Raw genomic sequence first — 22,657 nt, 5'->3', positions numbered from 1 at the left:
AGCAAGTATAGTTTCATTAAACCTGTATTTATAGATCTTCACTAGTGGGTTTTTGCTGTGCAATGTAATCAATCCTCACATTTGTAAATAGCTAGGAATAGAATGCACCCTGCAGCTAATATGAAAAGCAATATTTAGTCTTAGTAGTGCTACTGAAATTATTCACTGTACTTCAGGCACTTTGTGCTAAATTAGTCTTGTTAGCCTGTTCTGAAAGGTATAACATTCACATCACATGAGTTAACTCCTTCCAAAGCTTATAAAAAGTTAGGTTTAGAACACTACAAATGTTTGCAGATTACCTTAAGAATCATAAAGCCTTTTTTCATAGATTTGTAGGACTGGAAGGGACCTTGGGAGGTCATCTAGTCCAGTCCCCTGCACTCATAGCAAGACCAAGTATTATCTAGACTAGTGATCCTAGAGGATCTTCCAGTCAATCACCATCTTGGGGGGGCTGACTCCCTACCCCAGCCCCACACTGCTCCCAGAAGTGGCCAGTGCGGCCCCGTGAGTGAGCAGGGAGGACAAGGGTCTCCCTCTGCGCACTGCTCCTGCCTGTAAGCACCACCCCCGCAGCTCCCATTGGCCAGGAGGACTGCAGGGGCAGTGCTTACAGAGGGGCAGCTTGCAGGGCCACGTGCCCCCCACTCCCAGGGGCACATTGGCCCCTTCCAGGAGCCCTGTGGAGCTGGGGTAGGCAGGGAGTCTGACTTAGCCTTGCTGCACCTGCCACAGATCAAAAGCCACCGAAGGCAAGTGCTGACCCACGAGAAGCTGCACCTCAACCCCCAGCCCTGAGCCCCTTCCCGGAGCCAGCACCCCATGCCCCCTCTGCACCCCAATCTCTTGCCCCAGCCCTGATCCCCCTCCCAGAGCCAGCACCATGTACCCCTTCCTGTATCCCAACACTCTGCCCCAGCCTGGAGACCCCTCCTGCACCCAAATGCCCTCCCAGAGCCTACACCCCCTTCTGCACCCCTAACACTCTGCCCCATGCTCAGCCCAGAGCCCCCTCCCACACTGCAAACCCCTCAGCCCCAGCCCAGAGCCCACACCTCCTCCTGAACCCCAACCCTAGCCTGGTGAAAGTGAGTGAGGGTGGGGGAGAATGAACAACCAAGAGGAGGAGGAAATGGAGTGATTGGGGCAGGGCTTTGGGGAATGGGCAGGGCAGATCCTGGGCTGCCCTTAGATTCAAAAAGTGATCTTGGGCATAAAAAAAAAAGTTGGAGACCACTGATCTAGGCCATCCTTGAGAGGAGTTTGTCTAACCTGCTCTTAAAAATCTCCAAGGATGGAGATTCCACAACTTCCCTAGGCAATTCATGTAGTTGTAAGATGATTGCCAACATATTGCATGAAATGTTTCAAGATATTTATATCCAAAAAAAGTCAAGACAGTAAACTTCTGATGAAGCCCTTTATTCAGGTAAGTAACCAAAAGGTGAAAGCATTCCTATTCACCACGCTTCTCTTCTGGAGGTGGTTCATACTGAGACAGCTGTAGAATTTAAAAAAAAAAAAAAAAGTGATTTTGTTAGCTGTAGAATGTTAAAAAAGCCCTGATGGCATATTTTACCCCAACAGGAGAGAGGAGTAGTTGTTTTATAGCAAGCTTTATTCTACAAAATCTAATCTGCTACTGAATACTTAGGTCCCCTTATTTTCAAAGACTACAAACATGCGGTAAACCTTTTTTCTGTGGGGGTGCGGGAGAAGGGAGGGAACAATGCATTGTGCAAAGATGCAGCTATGAGAGAGAGAGGTTTTTAAAGGTGCAGGGCACGATTTTCAAAAGTTCTTAAGTGACTTATAGAGTCAGGAAATTTCAGCACACAAGATCTATTAAATGCTTTTGACAGTTTTTCCCCCTGACAAATATTTAATTTCTTACTTTAAAGAAGAGAGGGTTTTACATTGTGATTGCCCAATACTGGCCATCTTGAGTTAGTTTTGGGCAGAATGAGCGTCCTACATTCTTGTATGCTGTACTGAAATATGCTGGAGTAAAATAGTCTGACTGCCACCACTAGAATTGGGATTAGCTATTCATGAGACTATTCCAAGTTTAAAATAGAGGACAAACCTACCATCAGAACCTTAGATCAAAACTTCACACTGATTTAGTGATAATTTGGCCACTTAAAATACACACTGAATTCTACAGTTAAAGATGCATAGGTATAAAAATTAGGTAGCTGAAGACCAAGTAGATTTCACCAGACCCTTTGAAAAGAATCCCAGACATAGGGAAGGTTATGAAAGTAAATATTAGAATATCTGGAATCTGCCATTCAGTTTTAAATTTTGCATTTAAAATGTTTCTCATTTATGGGTTAGAAATTCCAAGTCTGATCGAAATATTCATCTGGCATTTACAAATAATGTTGGATTAAACTTATCACAGTGTGCTGCCAGCAACAGCTGCTGAAACAGTGCTCCATGTCTTTTGCATACCAAGCTAGCTACAAAATAAAACTTCTGGACTGTATGAGTGGATCTTAGTCAAGTTTTGCTTTTCAGTTAATTACATGTACTTTCTTCAGATTAGCAGGTTTTCCCCTGTGCACAGAGGTCTTTACACAGGCACCCAACTGAAAAGGGAAACTTGCTAGTTACTTAAACTCGCTACAGTACTTAATGGAAAGGGAAAATAAATGTTTCCTCTTTAATGCTCTGCATGCTAAAAGACTAATGAAAGAAACTGATTAGAACATGATTTTGCTCCACAATCCTCTCATGTAAAGTTGTTCTGCTGCCATTCAGAAACCCAACAAAACTCAAAGATCCAGGGGAATGGGTGACTATGCAGGACAAAAAAAGACAGATGGAACAAAAGAGGTAAAGTGCATAAAAAGTAGATAGGAGGGGAGAAGGGAAAGTACTAATCAATAAGGAGAAAAATTTCAGAGATACAGAGGGAGGAGAGATACAAGGAAATGAGAGCAGAAAAATTGTTGGTCCTAATGGCACTCTGAATCATTCCTGATTTCCCCAACAAACTTGGTTACTGCCGAGGGCAGCCTCTTGCACCTTTTCACAGAGTTGTGGCATATGGCCCAAAACTTTGTAACTAGCCCACACACTAAGGTATAATTCAACCCTCGTTACCAAATGAGTTTATCAGATCTCTTAGACCACTTTCATAGGAAAGTCCCCCTTCTGCTAAAGTCAGATTACTCTCATTTTAAGCCATCTGAGACCAAAAAAAATGCCTGCCAGCTGCAATAAACTACATCCATGCTCCTCCTACAACCCATCTAATTTTTTCCCCTCAAGGAAGCACTCCCATTTTAACCCAAGCCAGGACCATTTAGATAAGCATGGCAGCTTGACTCAGCAGAATGTTCAAGTCAAATACTTATAGCCTTTTTACTGTAAAACAAATGTGGACAAGAGTGATCAAGTGGATATAGTGTACTTGAACTTTCAGAAAGCCTCTGACCTGGTCCCTTACCAAAGGCTCTTAAGCAAACTACACAGTCATGGGATAAGAGGAAAGGTCCTCTCATGGATCAGCAACTGGTTAAAAGACAGATAACTAAGAGCAGGAATAAATGGCTAGTTTTCAGAATGGAGAGAGGTAAATAGTGGCATCCTCCTCCCCTCCCCTCCCCTTCAGTGATGAGTCCTGGGACCAGTGCTGTTCAACATATTCATCAATGATTTGGAAAAAGGAGTAAACAGTGAGGCAGCAACATTTGCGTGATACAAAATTAGTCACGATAGTGAAGTCCAAAGCCAACTGTGAAGAGTTACAAAGGCCTCTCACAAAACTGGGTGAGTGGGCAACAAAATGGCACATGACATTCAAAGTTGATAAATACAAAGTAATGCACACTGGAAAACATAATCCCAACTATACATACAAAACCATGGGGTCCAAATTAGCTGCCACTCGAGAAAGATCCTCCAGTTATTGTGGATAGGTCTCTGAAAATATCACTCAATGTGCAGCAGCAGTTAAAAAAAAAAAAAAAACAACACAAAAACAAAAAACCCTAACAGAATACTAGGAACCATTAGAAAAGAGAAAAATAAGACAGAAAATATCATACCACCACTATATAAATCCATGGTACACCCAGACCTTGAATACTGTTACAGTTCTAGTTGCCCTATCTCAAAGAAGATACAAGAAAAAAATAGAAAAAGCAACAAAAATGGTTAAGGGTATGGGACAGCTTTCATATGAAGAGAGATTAAGACGACTGGGATTGTTCAGCTTGGAAAAAAAGACAACTAAGGGGAGATATGATAGAGGTCTATAAAATCATGAATGGTGTGGAGAAAGTGAATTGAGAAGTATTATTTACCCCTTCACATAACATAAGAACCAGGGGTCACCTGATGAAACTAATAGGCAAGAGATTTAAAACAAACCAAAGGAAGTACTTCTTCATACAAAACACAGTCAACCTGTGGAACTTGTTGCCACGGGATGTTGTGAAGGCCAAAAGTACAACTAGGTTAAAAAAAGAATTCAACAAGTTGATGGAGAATAGGTCCATCAATGGCTATTAGCCAATGGTCAGGGATGTAACCCCATGCTCTGGATGTCCCTAAGCCCCCAACTGCCTGATGCTGGGACTGGACAACAGGGTATGGGTCATTTGATAATTTCTCTGTTCATTTCCTTTGAGGCATCTGGCATTGGCCACTGTCACAAGACAAGATACTGGGCTAGATGGACCACTGGCCTGACCTAGCGTGGCCATTCTTATGCATATATGTCTTGACAGCAAATTTAACGGAGAGATCATTAAATCTGACCAATGAGTTTATTGTTAAGTAGGTGTTTTCTGGACCAAATAATGGACAAATAGTGCCTTTGTTCTATTGTGGAACTACCACTGATAATATATGGTGTGTACTAAGATAGCAGCTTGCAGGCTTCAGGCTTCTTTGTGGGCAGTCCCATAATCCATGCAAAAAAGCTTGCATGATCAAAAGCTGTAGAAGGTAAAACATAGTATGTAGTAACTAGTAATTTGGTAAGTAAAGTTAGTGTAGAAAACAGCATCACTGCATGGGAAAAAGTATGTCACACACTTTCAGAACCAGCACTGTTTCTGCCCCTCGTTTATGTGGCTATTTGCATGTGTAGTTATGGATCTGTATAACTATGGTAACTGTACAATGAATTATTTGAAAAATCTGTCTCAAATATAATTTGGTTTAAGAACAGATACCCTACTTAGATAGCTGAGAGGTGCAGGCAGTCTGTATACCCAAAACAATGACTCTGCCTTAGTTTACACTCAGGATCCATTCAGAAGGTTTTCAGAGTCAGAGAACTAGAGGTATTTTAAACTAGAGTTAAAGGTTTTATTTTGCATACACATAAATGCCTCCAGTGGGTCAGATCTTGCAAGGTGTTGATCCCATTGACCTAATAGGACTCTTCCACCTTGAATTTATTTTCTGTAAGAAGCTTTTTCAGTTAGCATCTTTAAAATGTTGTAATCTGTTTGGGAAGTATCATCTAGATTGATTTTTACACCATTTTTTAAGAAGTTAATTCTATAGTTTCCACTCAATTTTACTTGAGTTTGGTACTTGTAATGGTTTCCCATGGCTTTTAAAGAAAGTTAAGAAAAAGAAACTGAGTGGATAGTCATATTAAAACACGAAAAGTGTTCTTTTCAATTGAGTGGCCCCCCACCAAGAGCCTATCAGGCTTTCCCCTTGTTCTGAGACTTGCACAAAGTGACACTGCATTATCACTGATGAATGTTGACTACTGATACAGTAACGAATACCAGTGATTTTTTTCCCACTGAATGCATCCAATGACGTGAGCTGTAGCTCACAAAAGCTTATGCTCAAATAAATTGGTTAGTCTCTAAGGTGCCACAAGTACTCTCTTTTTGCTAATACCACTGTATTTTTCTTTTACATTTTAAGAAGATACAGCAATGGAGACTCAAATATTTACCTTTGCTTTTAGTTTTTTGTTTTCTTCCAACACAGCTTCATATTTTTCTTTCATCTCTGCCACTTCCAGGCGAAGGGCCTCTACTTCTGGATTTTCTGGAGCTGCAGCTCCTATATGATGCTTCAGAAAGCTAATAAAAGTTAAGTGTTTCTTCACTTAAAAATGATAGCCTGAATCTGAATAAACTACAACACTGGTAGAGCAAGACATAAGGGCAGACTGACAGGATACACCAGATATGTCAGTTAAGAAAAAAGCCAAACAGAATTGTTTTAAAGAAGATGGCAACATGGCTGTCTGCAGGCCTTTAAAACACAATGAAGGAGAACAGCAAGGTTTACTTAGCTTGTAAAGAAGATTGAGAAGGGCACTGTTATAAAATAGTATAAAGTAAAAGCTGAAAGATGTTCCTTTTACCCTCTCCCACAACATAAGAACAAGGGAATACTAAACTGTAAGGCAGAAAATTTGACAGTAAACACTTGTGTAGTAAGCCCTCATAATTCACTGAGGCAGAGGTCAAAGAGGAAGCCCAGCAAGATTAAGAAGAACTAGATAGTTGTCAGTAATAAACAGCAGTTATGCAAAATACACTGTTCCAAACTAAGCAGTACACCTGCAAATAAAAGGAAGGCATTCCTATGCAAATAGCCTTATAGAAAATGTTTAATACCAAAAGGAAGGCAAAAGTCTATTAAAAACACAAGCCACTGCCAAAAAAACCAACCAACCAAGATACTGGGTTAGATAAGCCAAAAGCCTCAGGCTGTTGGTAGTAAGGACTTGTATCATGCAAGAGCTAAATTTCCAGTTCTCTATTGTACTTGGTTGACCGAGTGCCATTTCCCCAAAATTGCTGCTGTTCTTATTTAATATGGAAATAAAATATTTTGTTTACTTTATATAATATGGAGACAAACGAGTATCTGCCTTGGACTATGCTTCCATCTTTTGCCTCACATGTGTCTGAAATCAATTCACAGAAGGAAGAAAAAGGATACTCCAGTGCACTATTTGGTTTCTCTGGCTCTTCATATAGGGCTACCAACACTGTAAATAAAAAGCATCCAACAGTTGAAAGCAGAAAACACCTCAAATGGTTCAATTTCTGAAATGTGCACCAGTAGTCAAAGGTAATACATATGAGACTTAAAAAGGATTACTTCCAGATTAGTGTTCTAAAGGTGATGTTTCACTAATTTAAACATTCACACACAAAGTTAACTTTTATTATAATCAAAAATTAGGACAATGAACACGTATTCGTGATTATGCCGAGTATTACTGAGAGACTCCTGTGCATCCAACATAAGCTTTGACTACAGTTATACAGCTGGAATTCTTTTGAATACGCTTTTTTTCAACAATTCTTTAATGAACTGTAAAGCTAAATGTTTGCACTAAATTCTGCACTTACATAAACACAAACATTACAAGTAACTTTCAAGCAGTTATATTTTTCCATAAACTGATCAAATACATACCTATTTAATAATAGTTCCAGGATATATACATTCTCTACCAGTAAAGAAGTTGCCTACTATCATATCTGTCACTTATAATAAAGGTAATCAAAAGTAATCTACACTAAAGCTTAAAATCAACATAAATTATGTTGCTCAGGGAGTGAATTAGCCACCCCCAAGCAACATAACTTATGCCAATTTATGTGCTGGTGTGGACAGCACTCTGTTGGCCAGAGAGCTTCTCCTACTGACATAACTACCACCACTTCTGAGGGCTGCAGTAATTAAGCCAAACAGGAGACCTCTCTCCCATCATCTTAGAGCAGCTACACTAGAGACCTTACAGCGGTGCAGCTGCACCGCTGTAAGCCCTCTAGTGTAGCCAAGGACAGAATCTTCTTTACTAAGTTTGAAAAACTCAATATTCTCCTCCATCACCAGGCCTCCTTTACTGGGGGATCAGGGGGAACTAACAAATCGCAACCACCTGCTGCTTTGCTTCTAAAGTGGAAGCAAGAATCCTAAATGGTGTCTCAAGAATGCAGTTGCACTCTTACAGTCGCACACTTGGCTCCTCCATCACCCATCTATAGGTTGTTCTCATCTCCAGGGGCACTCAGAGTCTTACATTGGGTATGGAACTCAATAACTAATATTTTGAGTTAACACAGATGTGCACCAAAGACAGCCACCAGGCACGAACTTCTGAAGTATTCACTGTTCAACGCTTTGTTGACTGAATCCTCAAAAGAGCCTGAGCCATCAGTTCTCCTGTTGATTAATTCATACTTAGATTTCTGGACTTGGAATGAAGCCAAAATGAATACCATTTATCACGGTCAGTATGTCCACACTTGGTTTTTTTGTTTTTAAATTATTCCCAGTCACAGACCAGAATATCACTGTCATAGGTACCAAGTTAATGTATTGTCAAGTAAGCCAACACATCTTAACTTGCTAGCCTGGACAGTCCCAACACTTGTTCATGTAATTTTGGATTCCAAAACTTCCCTTCCAGGACAACTGTATTAGCTAGTCGAGTTCACTGTCAGTTAACTGAAGAGTAGCTACATCCTTTTAGACTAGTTTGTTAGTGAACAGCAGCAGCTTTAGAGCCACCAGATGGAGTACACCGATTTACCTAAAAGTGGCAAAAAGACTGACTTCACACAAAAAAAAACTGCATGTGGAGTGAAGTGTCCTCCACACTCTAAATATGTATTCACCATGGAAGTGAGTAAAAGTAAGCTGATCTGCACTCATACCACGTTTCTTAAACGAAACGACGGAATGTATGTGCAATTTAGCTCCATTCCAAAACAGTCACTATAATCTGAAACTTGGTACAAATGGTAGAATATACCTACCAAAGTGAGATACCAGTATTGAGTGTCCAACTGCTCCATTTTACAGAATAGTTTTGACCTAAAAGCTATGGCAGCACTTCATAAAGCAATTAAACAGAGATTACTTGCTTTCATTTTCATTCAAGGAGAAAATATAAGCTAACTAGAAATAGATAAAACAAATGTTAATTTTTTTGTTTCTAATATGGTATTAAAGAATGGAAAGCTATGAGAACACTTTATATAATACGCTTTGAATTAGTGTATATATCCCATTCAAAAAGAACAAGAATGTTAAGGTTGCACAGTTTAACTTGCAACCTTGACTGTCTGCTTGTGAAAACGTATTATGATGCAGTCTTTAATTACACAACAGAGTATTCCTGAAACTCAAGATACCGTATTTTTTCTACAAGCTTAAGTATGCACATGCAACATTTTGTGATACGTTTTCATTTGCATAATGCCTATTTTCTCTCTGACAGACTTTTGCTATGCACCACTATATTTGCATAGTCTTTTTCACTAGGCACTTATGACAAAAATGAGAGGGGAGAAGCATCAAAACTAAATTTGCCATTACAAATACAAAAAAAAACCCCCCAAACAAAACAAACCCATGCATGGATTTATAGACTGAGGAAGTGAATATTTATGCAATTACAAAACTAAAAAGTACAGAGAGAATTAAATATTTCTTGAGTGCTATATATATTTTGCTTGACTTTCTTAGATTGTGAGCTATACACATAGGGAACTCTGATGAGGGCAGAATAAAAACCAACACAGAATTTCTACTGAAGTTGTCAGATTTTCTGTGTTTGTTCAATATTTAACCCAGTGGCACCCCAATCCAGATACGGATGGGTACTTTCACAACACAGATTATAGCCAGCGCTGGTAATTAGACCTGTGGGTAAGGTTGCTTAATACTTTCCACTGAGACCCCCTGTTTGTAGTTACAGGTTTCAGAGTAGCAGCCGTGTTAGTCTGTATTCGCAAAAAGAAAAGGAGTACTTGTGGCACCTTAGAGACTAACCAATTTATTTGAGCATTAGCTTTCGTGAGCTACAGCATCCGATGAAGTGAGCTTTAGCTCACGAAAGCTTATGCTCAAATAAATTGGTTAGTCTCTAAGGTGCCACAAGTACTCCTTTTGTTTATAGTTACTTTTAACTTTATGGACCATTGGACTGAAATTTTACTTACATGCCATGTGCATGCCTCATGCTGAAATTTTTGGAAAGTTGTACCCAACAGTTCAGCTGTTTCCAAGAATGAGATTAAGGCAAAAAAGTTGTTTTGCCCATGTTAAAAATTCTTACAGTCATTTGACTAAGAATCTCTAGTGCCTCTATGTGTCACGCAGGGATGGCCTTGGTGTCAGGAGTATGTCTTTTGCCATCCACATTACAAGTCTGCCCAAATTACAGAGAACCAAGAAATTGCTCAGCAGAGGTGTGTTACTCTTGTTGGCTAAATTTCTCCAAAATTCAGTCTGCTCTGAGCCTGCTTCACCTGTAATTGCAATTGCTCCTCCTAGTTGCGGGGGGGCCTTATGTGGACTCTCTCCTGTGCTCTCTATTCTGCACTTGCTACACCCAGGCAACATGACTATATAAAATAATTAAGCAATCCATCTGAAAACATCTAGAAGATAATAAGGTCATCAGTGACAGTCAACATGGATTTGTCAAAAAAAAAAATTAGGTCAAACCAACCTGATAACTTGATTTAACAGGGTAACAAGCCTTGTGTATAGAGGGGGAAGCAGCAGCATAAGTGGTATATTTTGAATTTAGTAAAGCTTTTGATATGGTCACATATGACCTTCTCATAAACAAACTAGGGAAATACAACCTAGATGGACCTCCAACATTTTTACACACAAGATCACTTTTCGAATTTAAGATCAACCCAGGATCTACCCTGCCCCTTCCCCAAGGCCCCACCCTGTTCACTCCATTCCCCCCTCCCTCCATCACTTGCTCACCCTCACTCACTTTCACCAGGCTGGAGCAGGGGGTTGGGGTGCAGGAGGGGGTGCAGGCTCTGGGCTGAGTGGTTCAGAGTGTGGGAGGGGGCTCTGGGCTGAGCTTGGGGCAGAGGTGCAGGAGTGAGGGGTGCAAGCTCTGGGAAGGAGTTTGGGTGCAGGGGTCATATGGTCACAATGTACCTAAACTCAGACTCCACTGGACATTTTAGGAGTTGTACCTTTTATTAGTGTCATTTGTGGTTATAGATCCAAAATCCTTCAGACAGTATCACAAATCAGTAACATTCTCAACTGTGCGGTGTGCATTGGTTGAGTCTGGGGCAAGGGTGCAAGAATGTGGGGTTCAAGCTCTGGGACGGAGTTTGGTGCAGGAGGGGGCTCCAGACTGGGGCAGGGGGTTGGGGATACAGGAGGGGGTGCGAGGTGTAGGCTCCAGCTGGGAGACGCTTAGCACAGGCGGCTCCCAATCGGCAGCACAGCGGGGCCTGCCTGTCATGGCCCCATACTGCTCCCAGAAGCGGCTAGCTGCTGGCACATCTGTACAGCCCCAGGCCGGGGGGGCGCAGTGGCCGTGGGGGCAGGCAGCGCACAGACACCCGCACCCCAGAGGCCACAGAGACATGCCAGCAGCCAGCTGCTTCCAGGAGTGGCATGGGGCCACGGCAGGCAGGCACACAGCCTGCCTGAGTGCCACTGTGCAAGATTTAACTTGGCTCCTTGACTGATTCACCTGGAGCAGCACTAGGGTGAGCTCGGAGGGATTCGGGGCCATTCAGTCAGGATCGGAGGTGACTTTTAGTGGCCCAGGGATGGTGATCGAGTAGCAGAGGCTCCAGGATTGACGAGTCAATTGCGATCGATGGGTTGGTGACCACTGATTTAGATAATGGCATAGACAGTACATTTAGAAAGTCTGTAGACAATACCAAGCTGGGAGAGGTTGCAAGTGCTTTGGATAGGATTAAAATTCAAAATGATCTGGACAAACTGGAGAAATGGTCTGAAGTAAATCGGATGAAATTCAATAAAGACAAATGAGAAGTACTCCACTTAGGAAGAAACAGAACAATCAGTTGCACACATACAAAATGGGAAATGACTGCCTAGGAAAGAGTACTGCGGAAAGGGATCTAGGGGTCATAGTGGATCACAAGCTAAATGGTCAACAGTGTAACACTGTTGCAAAAAAAAAACAAAAAAAACAAAAAAAACTGAACATCATTTTGGAATGTATTAGCAGGAGTGTTGTAAGCAAGACACAAGTAGTAATTCTTCCACTCTACTCTGCACTGATTAGGCCTCAACTGGAGTGTCAAATTCTGGGCGCCACATTTCAGGAAGGATGTGAACAAATTGGAGAGAATCCAGAGAAGACTGACAAAAATGATTAAAGGTCTAGCAAACATGAACTATGAGGGAAGATTGAAAAAAATTGAGTTTGTTTAGTCCGGAAAAGAGAAGACCGAGAGGGGACATAAGTCCTCACCTCAGTCCCTGGAAAAATCATGGAGCAGGTCCTCAAGGAATCAATTCTGAAGCATTTAGAGGAGAGGAATGGGATCAGGAACAGTCAGCATGGATTCACCAAGGGCAAGTCATGCCTGACTAATCTAATTGCCTTCTATGACGAGATTGCTGCTTTCCCCTCATCCACAGAGCCAGTTGACGTGTTATTCCTTGACTTTAGCAAAATTTTTGACACGGTCTCCCACAGTATTCTTGCCAGCAAGTTAAAGTAGTATGAGCTGGATGAATGGACTATGAAGTGGATAGAAAGCTGGCTAGATTGTCGGGCTCAACGGATTGTGATCAATGGCTCCATGTCTAGTTGGAAGCCAGTATCAAGCAGAGTGCCCCAAGGGTCGGTCCTGGGGCCAGTTTTGTTCAAGATCTTCATTAATGATCTGGAGGATGGCGTGGATTGCACCTTCAGCAAGTTTGCAGATGACACTAAACTGGGAGGAGAGGTGGATACGCTGGAGGGTAGGGATAGGATACAGAGGGATTGGGCCAAAAGAAATCTGATGAGGTTCATCAAGGACAAGTGCAGAGTCCTGCACTTAGGACGGAAGAATCCCATGCACCGCTACAGACTAGGGACCAAATGGCTAGGCAGCAGTTCTGCAGAAAAGGACCTAGGGGTTACAGTGGATGAGAAGCTGGATACGAGTCAACAGTGTGCCCTTGTTGCCAAGGCCAATGGCATTTTGGGATGTATAAGTAGGGGCATTGCCAGCGGATCGAGGGACATGATCGTTCCCCTCTATTCGACATTGGTGAGGCCTCATCTGGAGTACTGTGTCCAGTTTTGGGCCCCACACTACAAGAAGGATGTGGAAAAATTGGAAAGCTTCCAGCGGAGGGCAACAAAAATGATTAAGGGACTGGAACACATGAGTTATGAGGAGAGGCTGATGGAACTGGGATTGTTTAGTCTGTGAAAGAGAAGAATGAGGGGGGATTTGATAGCTGCTTTCAACTACCTGAAACAGGGTTCCAAAGAGGATGGCTCTAGACTGTTCTCAGTGGTAGCAGATGACAGAATGAGGAGTAATGGTCTCAAGTTGCAGTGGGGGAGGTTTAGGTTGGATATTAGGAAAAACTTTTTCACTAGGAGGGTGGTGAAGCACTGGAATGCATTACCTTGGGAGGTGGTGGAATCTCCTTCCTTTGAGGTTTTTAATATCAGGCTTGACAAAGCCCTGGCAGGGATGATTTAGTTGGGGATTGGGTCCTGCTTTGAGCAGGGGGTTGGACTAGATGTCCTCCTGACGTCCCTTCCAAACCTGATATTCTAGGATTCTATGATTCTATAATAGTTTTCAAGTAAGTAAAAGGTTGTTACAAGGAGGAGGGAGAAAAATTGTTTTTCTTAACCTCTGAGGATAGGACAAGCAGCAATGGGCTTAAATTGGAGAAAGGGTGGTTTAGGTTGGACATTAGGAAAAACTTCCTAACTGTCAGGGTGGTTAAGCACCGGCATAAACTGCCTAGAGAGGTTGTGGAATCTCCATCATTGTCTAACCTGCTCTTAAAAATCTCCAAACACCTCTCAGGGATGGTCTAGATCGGGGTTGGCAGACTTTTTGGCCCGAGGGCCACATCGGGGTACGAAATGGTTTTAAGGGCTGGGTAGGGAAAGCTGTGCCCCCCAAACAGCCTGGCCCCTGCCCCTATCCACCCCCTCCCAGAGCCCCAACCCATCCAACCCCCCCCCCCCCGCTCCTTGTCCCCTGACCGCCCCGTTCCAAGACCCAAAGGAGAAGTGTTTATGACTAGAAGCACATTCCCCACCAAAACGTGGAATTGAACACAAGATTATTTAATAGCTTCAGAATCACTGGCAAAATGTGTCTCATCCCTCTTTAGTGATCAGTCTACACAGAGTAACAACCTGCTGCGGCTATCGGTAGCTCCACTAGCTCAAGTGGGAGAGGTTTGTGCAGTGGATCTAGAGGTCACAAACGTGCTAACAATCCGTATGGGGATCAACAGGATTCCACATGATGAAATTTGGTCAGTTTTTGTTTCTAAATGTGTAATTACAAAAAAATATGTTAAAGGAATAGTCCAGTTGCAGAGAAGCGTCAGGATTAAGGCTGCTTGTGCCCCTTTTTTGCATGTGCATGACACTCTTTAGTTACATGATCACATACTTTTCCCCCCCTACAGGACTTCTGCCTCATTCAGTGCACCAGAAATCAAACCGAACTGTGTAGTGAATGAGGCTTTTGTCTAAAAAGAACCCTGCCTCCTTTGTTGTAGAGGCTGGATGTTGTGTAGCAAATAAAGCAGAGAATTACAGGGAGAAAAAGGATAATCTCGTGGTTACAGACCTTGAATGCCCCCCTGAAGAACTGCATTTTATCCCTGCTTCTGCAATGCTGAACAAGCCACTTAAACCAAAATTCACAGGTGCCCACTGTGTGGAGTGAGTACCAGGGATCAGGAGCCAAGGGGTCAGAATTGCAGAAGTAGGGTGTGCTCAACACTACAACTGAAATCAAGTGGAACTCTGCTTTGAACATATAAAGTGCTACAGAAATATTAAGTATTCTGACAAAATAAGGCCTCAAGTATCTTAAGTCTTGACCCACAGGATTTCCAACAACGGCTGCTGGCCACCTGCCACTCCTGGCCGGCGAGGGTCGGGGGACAGCAGCTGCTAGAGAAAGGGCCCTGCAACCACCTGGCGTGGGCACAAGGGCAAGAGAACACGGACCTTCGCCCCCCGCGCGGGGCAGGGGGGACATTTCCCTTCCCGCGCGCTGGGGGCAGCGGCTCGGGGCTATTTACCTTTGGTGAGCGTGTCCAGCACCCCGGATTTCTCCAGGTAGCGGCGGAACTGCTCTCGCTTAGAGTCCGCGGCCTGAGGGAAGGATGGGAACAACGTTAGCGCGGGGCAGGGCGGTCCGGGGTCGGCGAGCCGGCTTCGCCGGGCCTGTCTGAAGGGCGCAGAGGCAGCCGGCGGGATACCGAGACTCCCCGATGTGGGGAAAGGGAACAAGAGAGGGTGGTGGGTTCCGGGAAGAAATCGCAGTCCCGCACCTTGTAATGCGCCATCCCAACCCTCTCTGCACCGAGCTGCACCCCCTCCGCTCTGACGACTGCGCCGCGCTTGCGCCCTGTGTCTTTTACCGGCGGGAGGGGAAGACACGCAGCGTCCTATCAGTTACCATGGAGACCGGCAACGCTGGCACACAGCCCCGCCCTGCCCCTCCTCCAACTTCTTTTTGGCGTCCTGCCTTGGGCCTTTCCGCGAGCTGTATCTCCTCCCCTCAGGCCGTGTCCAGCCCCTTTTCCCGCCTTCCCACTTCAGGCCGTGCCCAACCCCCTTCTCCCGCCTTCCCACCTCAGGCCGTGCCCAGCCCCCTTCTCCCGCCGCCCGCCTAGCCCACGGCCCACCTAGCCCCCTTCTCCCGCCTTCCCACCTCAGGCCGTGCCCAGCCCCCAGCCCCCCTTCTCCCGCCTTCCCACCTCAGGCCGTGCCCAGCCCCCTTCTCCCGCCGCCCGCCTAGCCCCCAGCCCCCTTCTCCCGCCTTCCCACCTCAGGCCGTGCCCAGCCCCCTTCTCCCGCCGCCCGCCTAGCCCCCAGCCCCCTTCTCCCGCCTTCCCACCTCAGGCCGTGCCCAGCCCCCTTCTCCCGCCGCGCCCCCAGCCCCCTTCTCCCGCCTTCCCACCTCAGGCCGTGCCCAGCCCCCTTCTCCGGCCTAGCCCTTCCCCCCTTCTCCCGCCTTCCCACCTCAGGCCGTGCCCAGCGCCCTTCTCCCGCGCCCGCCTAGCCTCCAGCCCCCTTCCCACCTCAGGCCCTGCCGAGCCCCCTTCTCCCGCCGCCCGCCTGGCCCCTACCTTCTTCTCCCGCCTTCCCACCTCAGGCCCTGGCTAGCTCCCTTCTCTTGCCTTCCTTCCCTCAGAACATGCCCAGCGCAGCTGCTTCCCGCCGAAGCCGTTCCCACCCAGCTGCCCGCGTGTTAGCCACTCCACGCCGCGACCACCCTGCTTTTTATCCATGTGGGGCGCTGTGCTCACGGTGCCCCGTGGTTACGCTTGGAGCAGGAATGCTAGGTGCCACCCAGTGTAAAAGTAAGTGCTGGGACACGGCGTCATACAGATTGCTGCACAGCCTCGCTGGCTCTGCTACTACACCGTATGTAAGTCACTACAGTGGCCAGGGTCTGACAAATTCTCGGTGCTACTCAGTATCACTGCCGCTGTCGCCGCGGGGGAGGGCGCATGTTATATATGCCCGCCGGCCGCCACTACGTATCGCTGGCATGGCAGGGGAGCAGAAGTTCCTGCCTTGCCTTCTTTAATGCTTCTTCATGATGGGGAGGAAAGCTACAGTACAGTGATCTGAAAAGGAAAAGGCGGCGAGGTCCTGTGTGTTTGCTACGTAGTATCTAACAGACATGCTACTCAGAATATAAACTGCCCACAAGTGGAAAGGGCTTATCTACACAGGGAAATTATTGCAAAATAAGCTAGAGCAGTGGTTCTCAACCAAGGATATGCTTACCCCCTATGGATACACAGAAGTCTTCCAGGGTGTGTCTCTACTTATCTACATCAGTGTTTCTCAACCTGGGGGGGTGTCGATGGATGGATTTAGGGGGGCTGTAAGCAAGGCAATTGCCTGGCACCCCACACCACAGGGAGGGAGGCCTGTGAAGCTGAGTTATATGATTCAGCCCCAGGCAGTGGATCTCCGGCTTCAGACTTCTGAAAGGGATACAATGGTCGGGAAAGGTTGAGATTAGAACCATTGAGCTACAGTGTGAATTTAAAATGCAGTAGCTATTCCATACTAACTCCCCATGTGGACATTTATTCTTAGGGCCCTACCAAAATCACAGCCATGAAAAATGTGTCACTGGGAAATCTGGTCTTTTATGTGCTTTTACCATATACTATACAGATTTCACATGGGAGACCAGCATTTCTTAAACTGGGGGTCCTGACCCAAGAGGGAGTTGCAGGGGGGTCACAAGTTATTTTAGGGGGTCCCAGTATTGTCATCCTTACTTCTACACTGCCTTCAAAGCTGGACAGACAGAGAGTGGCGGCTCTTGGCCAGGTGCCGAGCTCTGAAGGCAGCGCCCCACCAGCAGCAGCACAGGATTAAGTGTGACAATATCATACCATGCCACCCTTACTTGTGCGCTGCTGCCTTCGGAGCTAGGTGGCCAGACGATGGCAGCTGCTGACTGAGGGTCCAGCTCTGCCAGCAACACTGCAGAAGTACGGGTGGCAATACCATACCATGCCATCCTTACTTCTGTGCTGCTGCTGATAGCAGCTCTGCCTTCAGAGCTGGGCTCCTGACCAGCAGCTACTGCTCTCCAGCTGCCTAGGTCTGAAGGCAGCGCCACCGTCAGCTGCAGTGCAGAAGTAAGGGTAGCAGTACCACAACCTCCACTGCCATAATCTTGTGACCACCCCCAACTCTTTTTTCGGTAAGGACCCCTACAATTACAAGACTGTGAAATTTCAGATTTAAATAGCTGAAATCATGAAATTTACTATTTTTAAAAAATTTTTCATGACCGTGAAATTGACCAAAATGGACTGTGAATTTGGAAGGGCCCTACTTATAAAAAGTGATCAGGAAAGTGATCAGGAACAGCCAGCATGGATTCACCAAGGGAAGGTCATGCCTGACTAATCTAATTGCCTTTTATGATGAGATTACTGGTTCTGTGGATGAAGGGAAAGCAGTGGATGTATTGTTTCTTGACTTTAGCAAAGCTTTTGACACGGTCTCCCACAGTATTCTTGTCAGCAAGTTAAGGAAGTATGGGCTGGATGAATGCACTATAAGGTGGGTAGAAAGCTGGCTAGATTGTCGGGCTCAACGGGTAGTGATCAATGGCTCCATGTCTAGTTGGCAGCCGGTATCAAGTGGAGTGCCCCAAGGGTCGGTCCTGGGGCCGGTTTTGTTCAATATCTTCATAAATGATCTGGAGGATGGTGTGGATTGCACTCTCAGCAAATTTGCGGATGATACTAAACTGGGAGGAGTGGTAGATACGCTAGAGGGGAGGGATAGGATACAGAAGGACCTAGACAAATTGGAGGATTGGGCCAAAAGAAATCTGATGAGGTTCAATAAGGATAAGTGCAGGGTCCTGCACTTAGGATGGAAGAACCCAATGCACAGCTACAGACTAGGGACCGAATGGCTAGGCAGCAGTTCTGCGGAAAAGGACCTAGGGGTGACAGTGGACGAGAAGCTGGATATGAGTCAGCAGTGTGCCCTTGTTGCCAAGAAGGCCAATGGCATTTTGGGATGTATAAGTACGGGCATAGCGAGCAGATCGAGGGACGTGATCGTCCCCCTCTATTCGACATTGGTGAGGCCTCATCTGGAGTACTGTGTCCAGTTTTGGGCCCCACACTACAAGAAGGATGTGGATAAATTGGAGAGAGTCCAGCGAAGGGCAACAAAAATGATTAGGGGTCTGGAACACATGACTTATGAGGAGAGGCTGAGGGAGCTGGGATTGTTTAGCCTGCAGAAGAGAAGAATGAGGGGGGATTTGATAGCTGCTTTCAACTACCTGAAAGGGGGTTCCAAAGAGGATGGCTCTAGACTGTTCTCAATGGTAGCAGATGACAGAACGAGGAGTAATGGTCTCAAGTTGCAGTGGGGGAGGTTTAGATTGGATATTAGGAAAAACTTTTTCACTAAGAGGGTGGTGAAACACTGGAATGCGTTACCTAGGGAGGTGGTAGAATCTCCTTCCTTAGAGATTTTTAAGGTCAGGCTTGACAAAGCCCTGGCTGGGATGATTTAACTGGGAATTGGTCCTGCTTCGAGCAGGGGGTTGGACTAGATGACCTTCTGGGGTCCCTTCCAACCCTGATATTCTATGATTCTATGATTCTATTCTACATTGTAGTAAGCTAGTACAGAATAGCTATTCCAGGCTATTTCCCCACAAAGACAACACCTTAGAACAGTGGTCCCCAAGCTGTGGAGCATGCCCCCCTAGAGGAGCATGGAGAAATGTACAGGGGGCAAGGCAGGGCCCAGGCAGCCCCCATGGGGGGCAGGGAGGGAGCACACCCAGCCCTACTCTGCTCCCAGCTACGCTCCAACTCCGGCCCCAGCCGAGGCCTCAGCTTCTGCTCCCATCCACAGTTTGGCTCCTGGCTGCAGCTCCCGGCCCGGGCCAGCCCCATATGGGGCAGGGAGGGAGCACCACCCAGCTCCACTCTGGCCCCAGCCGAGGCCCTGACTTCGGCCCCAACCACAGCCTAGCTCCAGCTGCAGCTCCCATTGGAGTAGTGGAGATAATTACATTACAGTTAAAGAGGGGTGCATGTCATAAGTTTGGGGACCACTGCCTCAGGGCCCTGTCCTGAAGTCCTTATTCAGGCAAAACAACTTGATTACCTGTTGATCACTTGATGATTACCTGTTCTGGTCATTCCCTCTGAATCACCTGGAAGATAGGATACTGGGCTAGATGGACCTTTGGTCTGACCCAGTATGGCTGTTCTTATGTTCTTAAAACTCCTATTAAGTTCACATGAAGTACATTTATACAGCTCACAGTTGCAAGCCTCCCAGACTTGGTCGACACACTCACACTTAGGCTCTGAAACCTAAGGATAGGAGTGGGTGTCAGAGCCCATGCTGGTAGCACTAGCCCCACAACCCCAAGCCTGTCAACCCAAACTGGGAGGCTTCCAGCCATTGACTATGTAGATGTATCCATGGAGACTCCAGAATTTGGCCCGATACTACTATGTGAGCAGCTTTTGAAAACCCCAGCTATCTAGCTAAGTTAGTGATACACCCTCTCCGCACACACATCATCATAGTATCTGAACACCTCACCATCTTTAATGTATTTATCCTCACAACATCCTTGTGAGGGAAGGTAGTACGTACTATTATCCCCATTCTTCAGTTTGGGAAATGAGGCACAGAGAAACTAAGTGACTTGACAAGGTCACGCAGGAAATCTGTGGCAGAGATTATGAGTGGGGTTGTATGGAGTCAGCTGAACACAGTATTCTCACCTCCAGAGGCAGCAGATATTCACTCACCTGCGTATGAGTTAATGCTACTTGAATAGGGGTCTTGCGTAGGCACTGGGGAACTGGGTAATGGTAACATGTACCCTTCAAGAACCATGCTATCAGGGACCAGGTAGGTCGAGAATAGCAGCAAGTGACTCTAACCCTCTCCAGAACTGGGGGTCCTCATCCTGCCTCCATACCTTAGTCATCTTAAGCCTCCAAGGTCCTTTCTCTTGACAGGAAAGTTTGCAAAAAATTCTGTAAGGTCAAATACCTTTCTCTCTCTCAGCTCCAAGCCCCAGTGCCCCTTCTGCAGTTATTTCTATAGAGAGGTATATTTTGGTTCTTCATATTTATTTAAAAAAAATAGACTGCTTTTCAAAGTTGAGGAGCACCCACCCATTAACTGCAGTGAGGTTTTTGGGTACTCAGCAGTTCTGAAAATCCAATCTTAAAGCTTCATTATTTACAACTATTACCATATTTCCCATGTTTGAGGAAAAGTAGCACGGAACATAGAATTTAATATAATTCCTACCACATGACAATGCGTAGACAAAAAGAGCAAACACAAAGGGAACATTTGTTTCTCTCTGTGTTTTTCTAAAGAAATATCACCATATGGATGAGACCTGAATGTAACATACATATCTCAAAATAACATATTTTGGAGTTTTCTATGGCCCTCCTTACAGTGGTATGCATCTAAGTATTATGTGTTAAGTATTATTAAAACTGTGTGCCTCACATATAGAATCATAGAACTGGAAGGCACACTGTTGACTCATAGTTAGCTTGTGATCCACTATGACCCCTAGATCCCTTTCCGCAGTACTCCTTCCTAGGCAGTCATTTCCCATTTTGTATGTGTGCAACTAATTGTTCCTTCCTAAGTGGAGTACTTTTCATTTGTCCTTCCTGAATTTCATCCTATTTACTTCAGACCATTTCTCCAGTTTGTCCAGATCATTTTGAATTTTAATCCCATCTTCCAAAGCACTTGCAACTCCTCCCAGCTTGGTATGGTCTGCAAACTTTAAGTGTACTCTCTATTATCTAAAAAGAAAAGGAGTACTAGTGGCACCTTAGAGACTAACAAATTTATTTGAGCATAAGCTTTCGTGAGCTACAGCTTACTTCATCGGAGCTGTAGCTCACGAAAGCTTATGCTCAAATAAATGTGTTAGTCTCTAAGGTGCCACTAGTACTCCTTTTCTTTTTGCGAATACAGACTAACATGGCTGCTACTCTGAAACAGCTCTATTATCTAAATCATTTATGAAGATATTGAACAGATCCGGACCCAGAACCGATCCCTGCGGGACCCCACTCATTATGCCCTTCCAGCATGACTGTGAACCACTGATAACTACTCTCTGGGAATGATTTTCCAACCAGTTATGCACCCACCTTATAGTAGCTCCATCTAGGTTGTATTTCCCTAGTTTGTTTATGAGAAGGTCATGGGAGACCGTATCAAAAACCTTACTAAAGTCAAGATATATCACATCTACTGCTTCCCCCCATCCACAAGGCTTGTTACCCTGTCAAAGAAAGCTATCAGGTTTGTTTGACATGATTTGTTCTTGACAAATCCATGCTGACGGTTATTTAACACCTTATTATCTTCTAGGTGTTTGCAAATTGATTGCTTAATTATTTGCTCCATTATCTTTCCAGGTACAGAAGTTAAGCTGACTTGTCTGTAATTCCCCGGTTTGTCCTTATTACCCTTTTTATAGATGGGCACTATATTTGCCCTTTTTCAGGGCATGTCCTACTTTCTTATCGTCCCTCCATTAAACTTCACTCTGAACCATTTAGTTATGTTGTTGCATTTAAGACTTAATATATTACTAACGTTGATTTTTAGGCTATTGTAGGATATCTTTGGATTAAACTGTGGTTCCTATTTTCTGTAGTCATTTATAAATCATCAATGAACTGAAATGTAAAGAAAACATCAGTAAAAGTAATATTAATGTAAATAACTTTTTAACTAATGGTACAATTAAGGATGCAAAAGTTTTTCAGTAATAATTCCATTTTCACTTACTCATAGTTTTCTTCAGCAGGGCTTAAATTCTCGTAGGATATGTCTACACTGCAGCTGGGAGGTGAGAGTCCCAGGCTGGGTACACAGACTTGAACTAGCTCAGCTCAAGATAGCATACTAAAAATAGTAGTGTGGACATAGTGGAACGTATTCATATATAAGCTAAATTATGATTTAATTGGCATCAAGAGGCTTTGTGGGATAAGTCTCATGACTGAAATAATGGTATAGTGGGGGACAGATCATTCAGTGAGGATGTGCAGGGGGAAAGAGAAGGTGGTGTTGCATTATACATCAAGAAGGCAGACCACCTGAAAGTCTTTG

The 22,657-nt window shown here is 44.9% G+C and overlaps 1 protein-coding gene across 3 annotated transcripts; it reads right to left on the bottom strand.

The window, feature by feature from the left end:
* Nucleotides 1–1,409: 1,409 nt before the first annotated feature.
* MYCBP (MYC binding protein) lies at nucleotides 1,410–16,275 on the bottom strand. Of its 3 annotated transcripts, XM_084609651.1 has the most exons (6): nucleotides 16,099–16,117; nucleotides 15,298–15,380; nucleotides 15,046–15,118; nucleotides 6,943–6,991; nucleotides 5,942–6,071; nucleotides 1,410–1,504 (listed from the first exon to the last, which is right to left on the bottom strand). In XM_084609651.1, exons 2-6 carry the CDS (start codon nucleotides 15,310–15,312, stop codon nucleotides 1,460–1,462), a joined length of 312 nt encoding a protein of 103 aa, XP_084465777.1. In that variant the 5' UTR covers nucleotides 15,313–15,380; nucleotides 16,099–16,117; the 3' UTR covers nucleotides 1,410–1,459. The 3 variants fall into 3 exon arrangements, with proteins under 3 accessions (XP_084465777.1, XP_084465775.1, XP_084465776.1); XM_084609649.1 differs by lacking the exons at nucleotides 15,298–15,380; nucleotides 16,099–16,117 and adding an exon at nucleotides 16,150–16,275; XM_084609650.1 differs by lacking the exon at nucleotides 16,099–16,117 and having other exon boundaries at nucleotides 15,298–15,527.
* Nucleotides 16,276–22,657: the final 6,382 nt, after the last annotated feature.

Source organism: Lepidochelys olivacea, assembly GCF_965140295.1.
Source record: "Lepidochelys olivacea isolate rLepOli2 genome assembly, chromosome: 19".
In the NCBI taxonomy this organism is placed as follows: Eukaryota; Metazoa; Chordata; order Testudines; family Cheloniidae; genus Lepidochelys; species Lepidochelys olivacea.
This window is presented reverse-complemented; position numbering and strand designations above follow the sequence as displayed.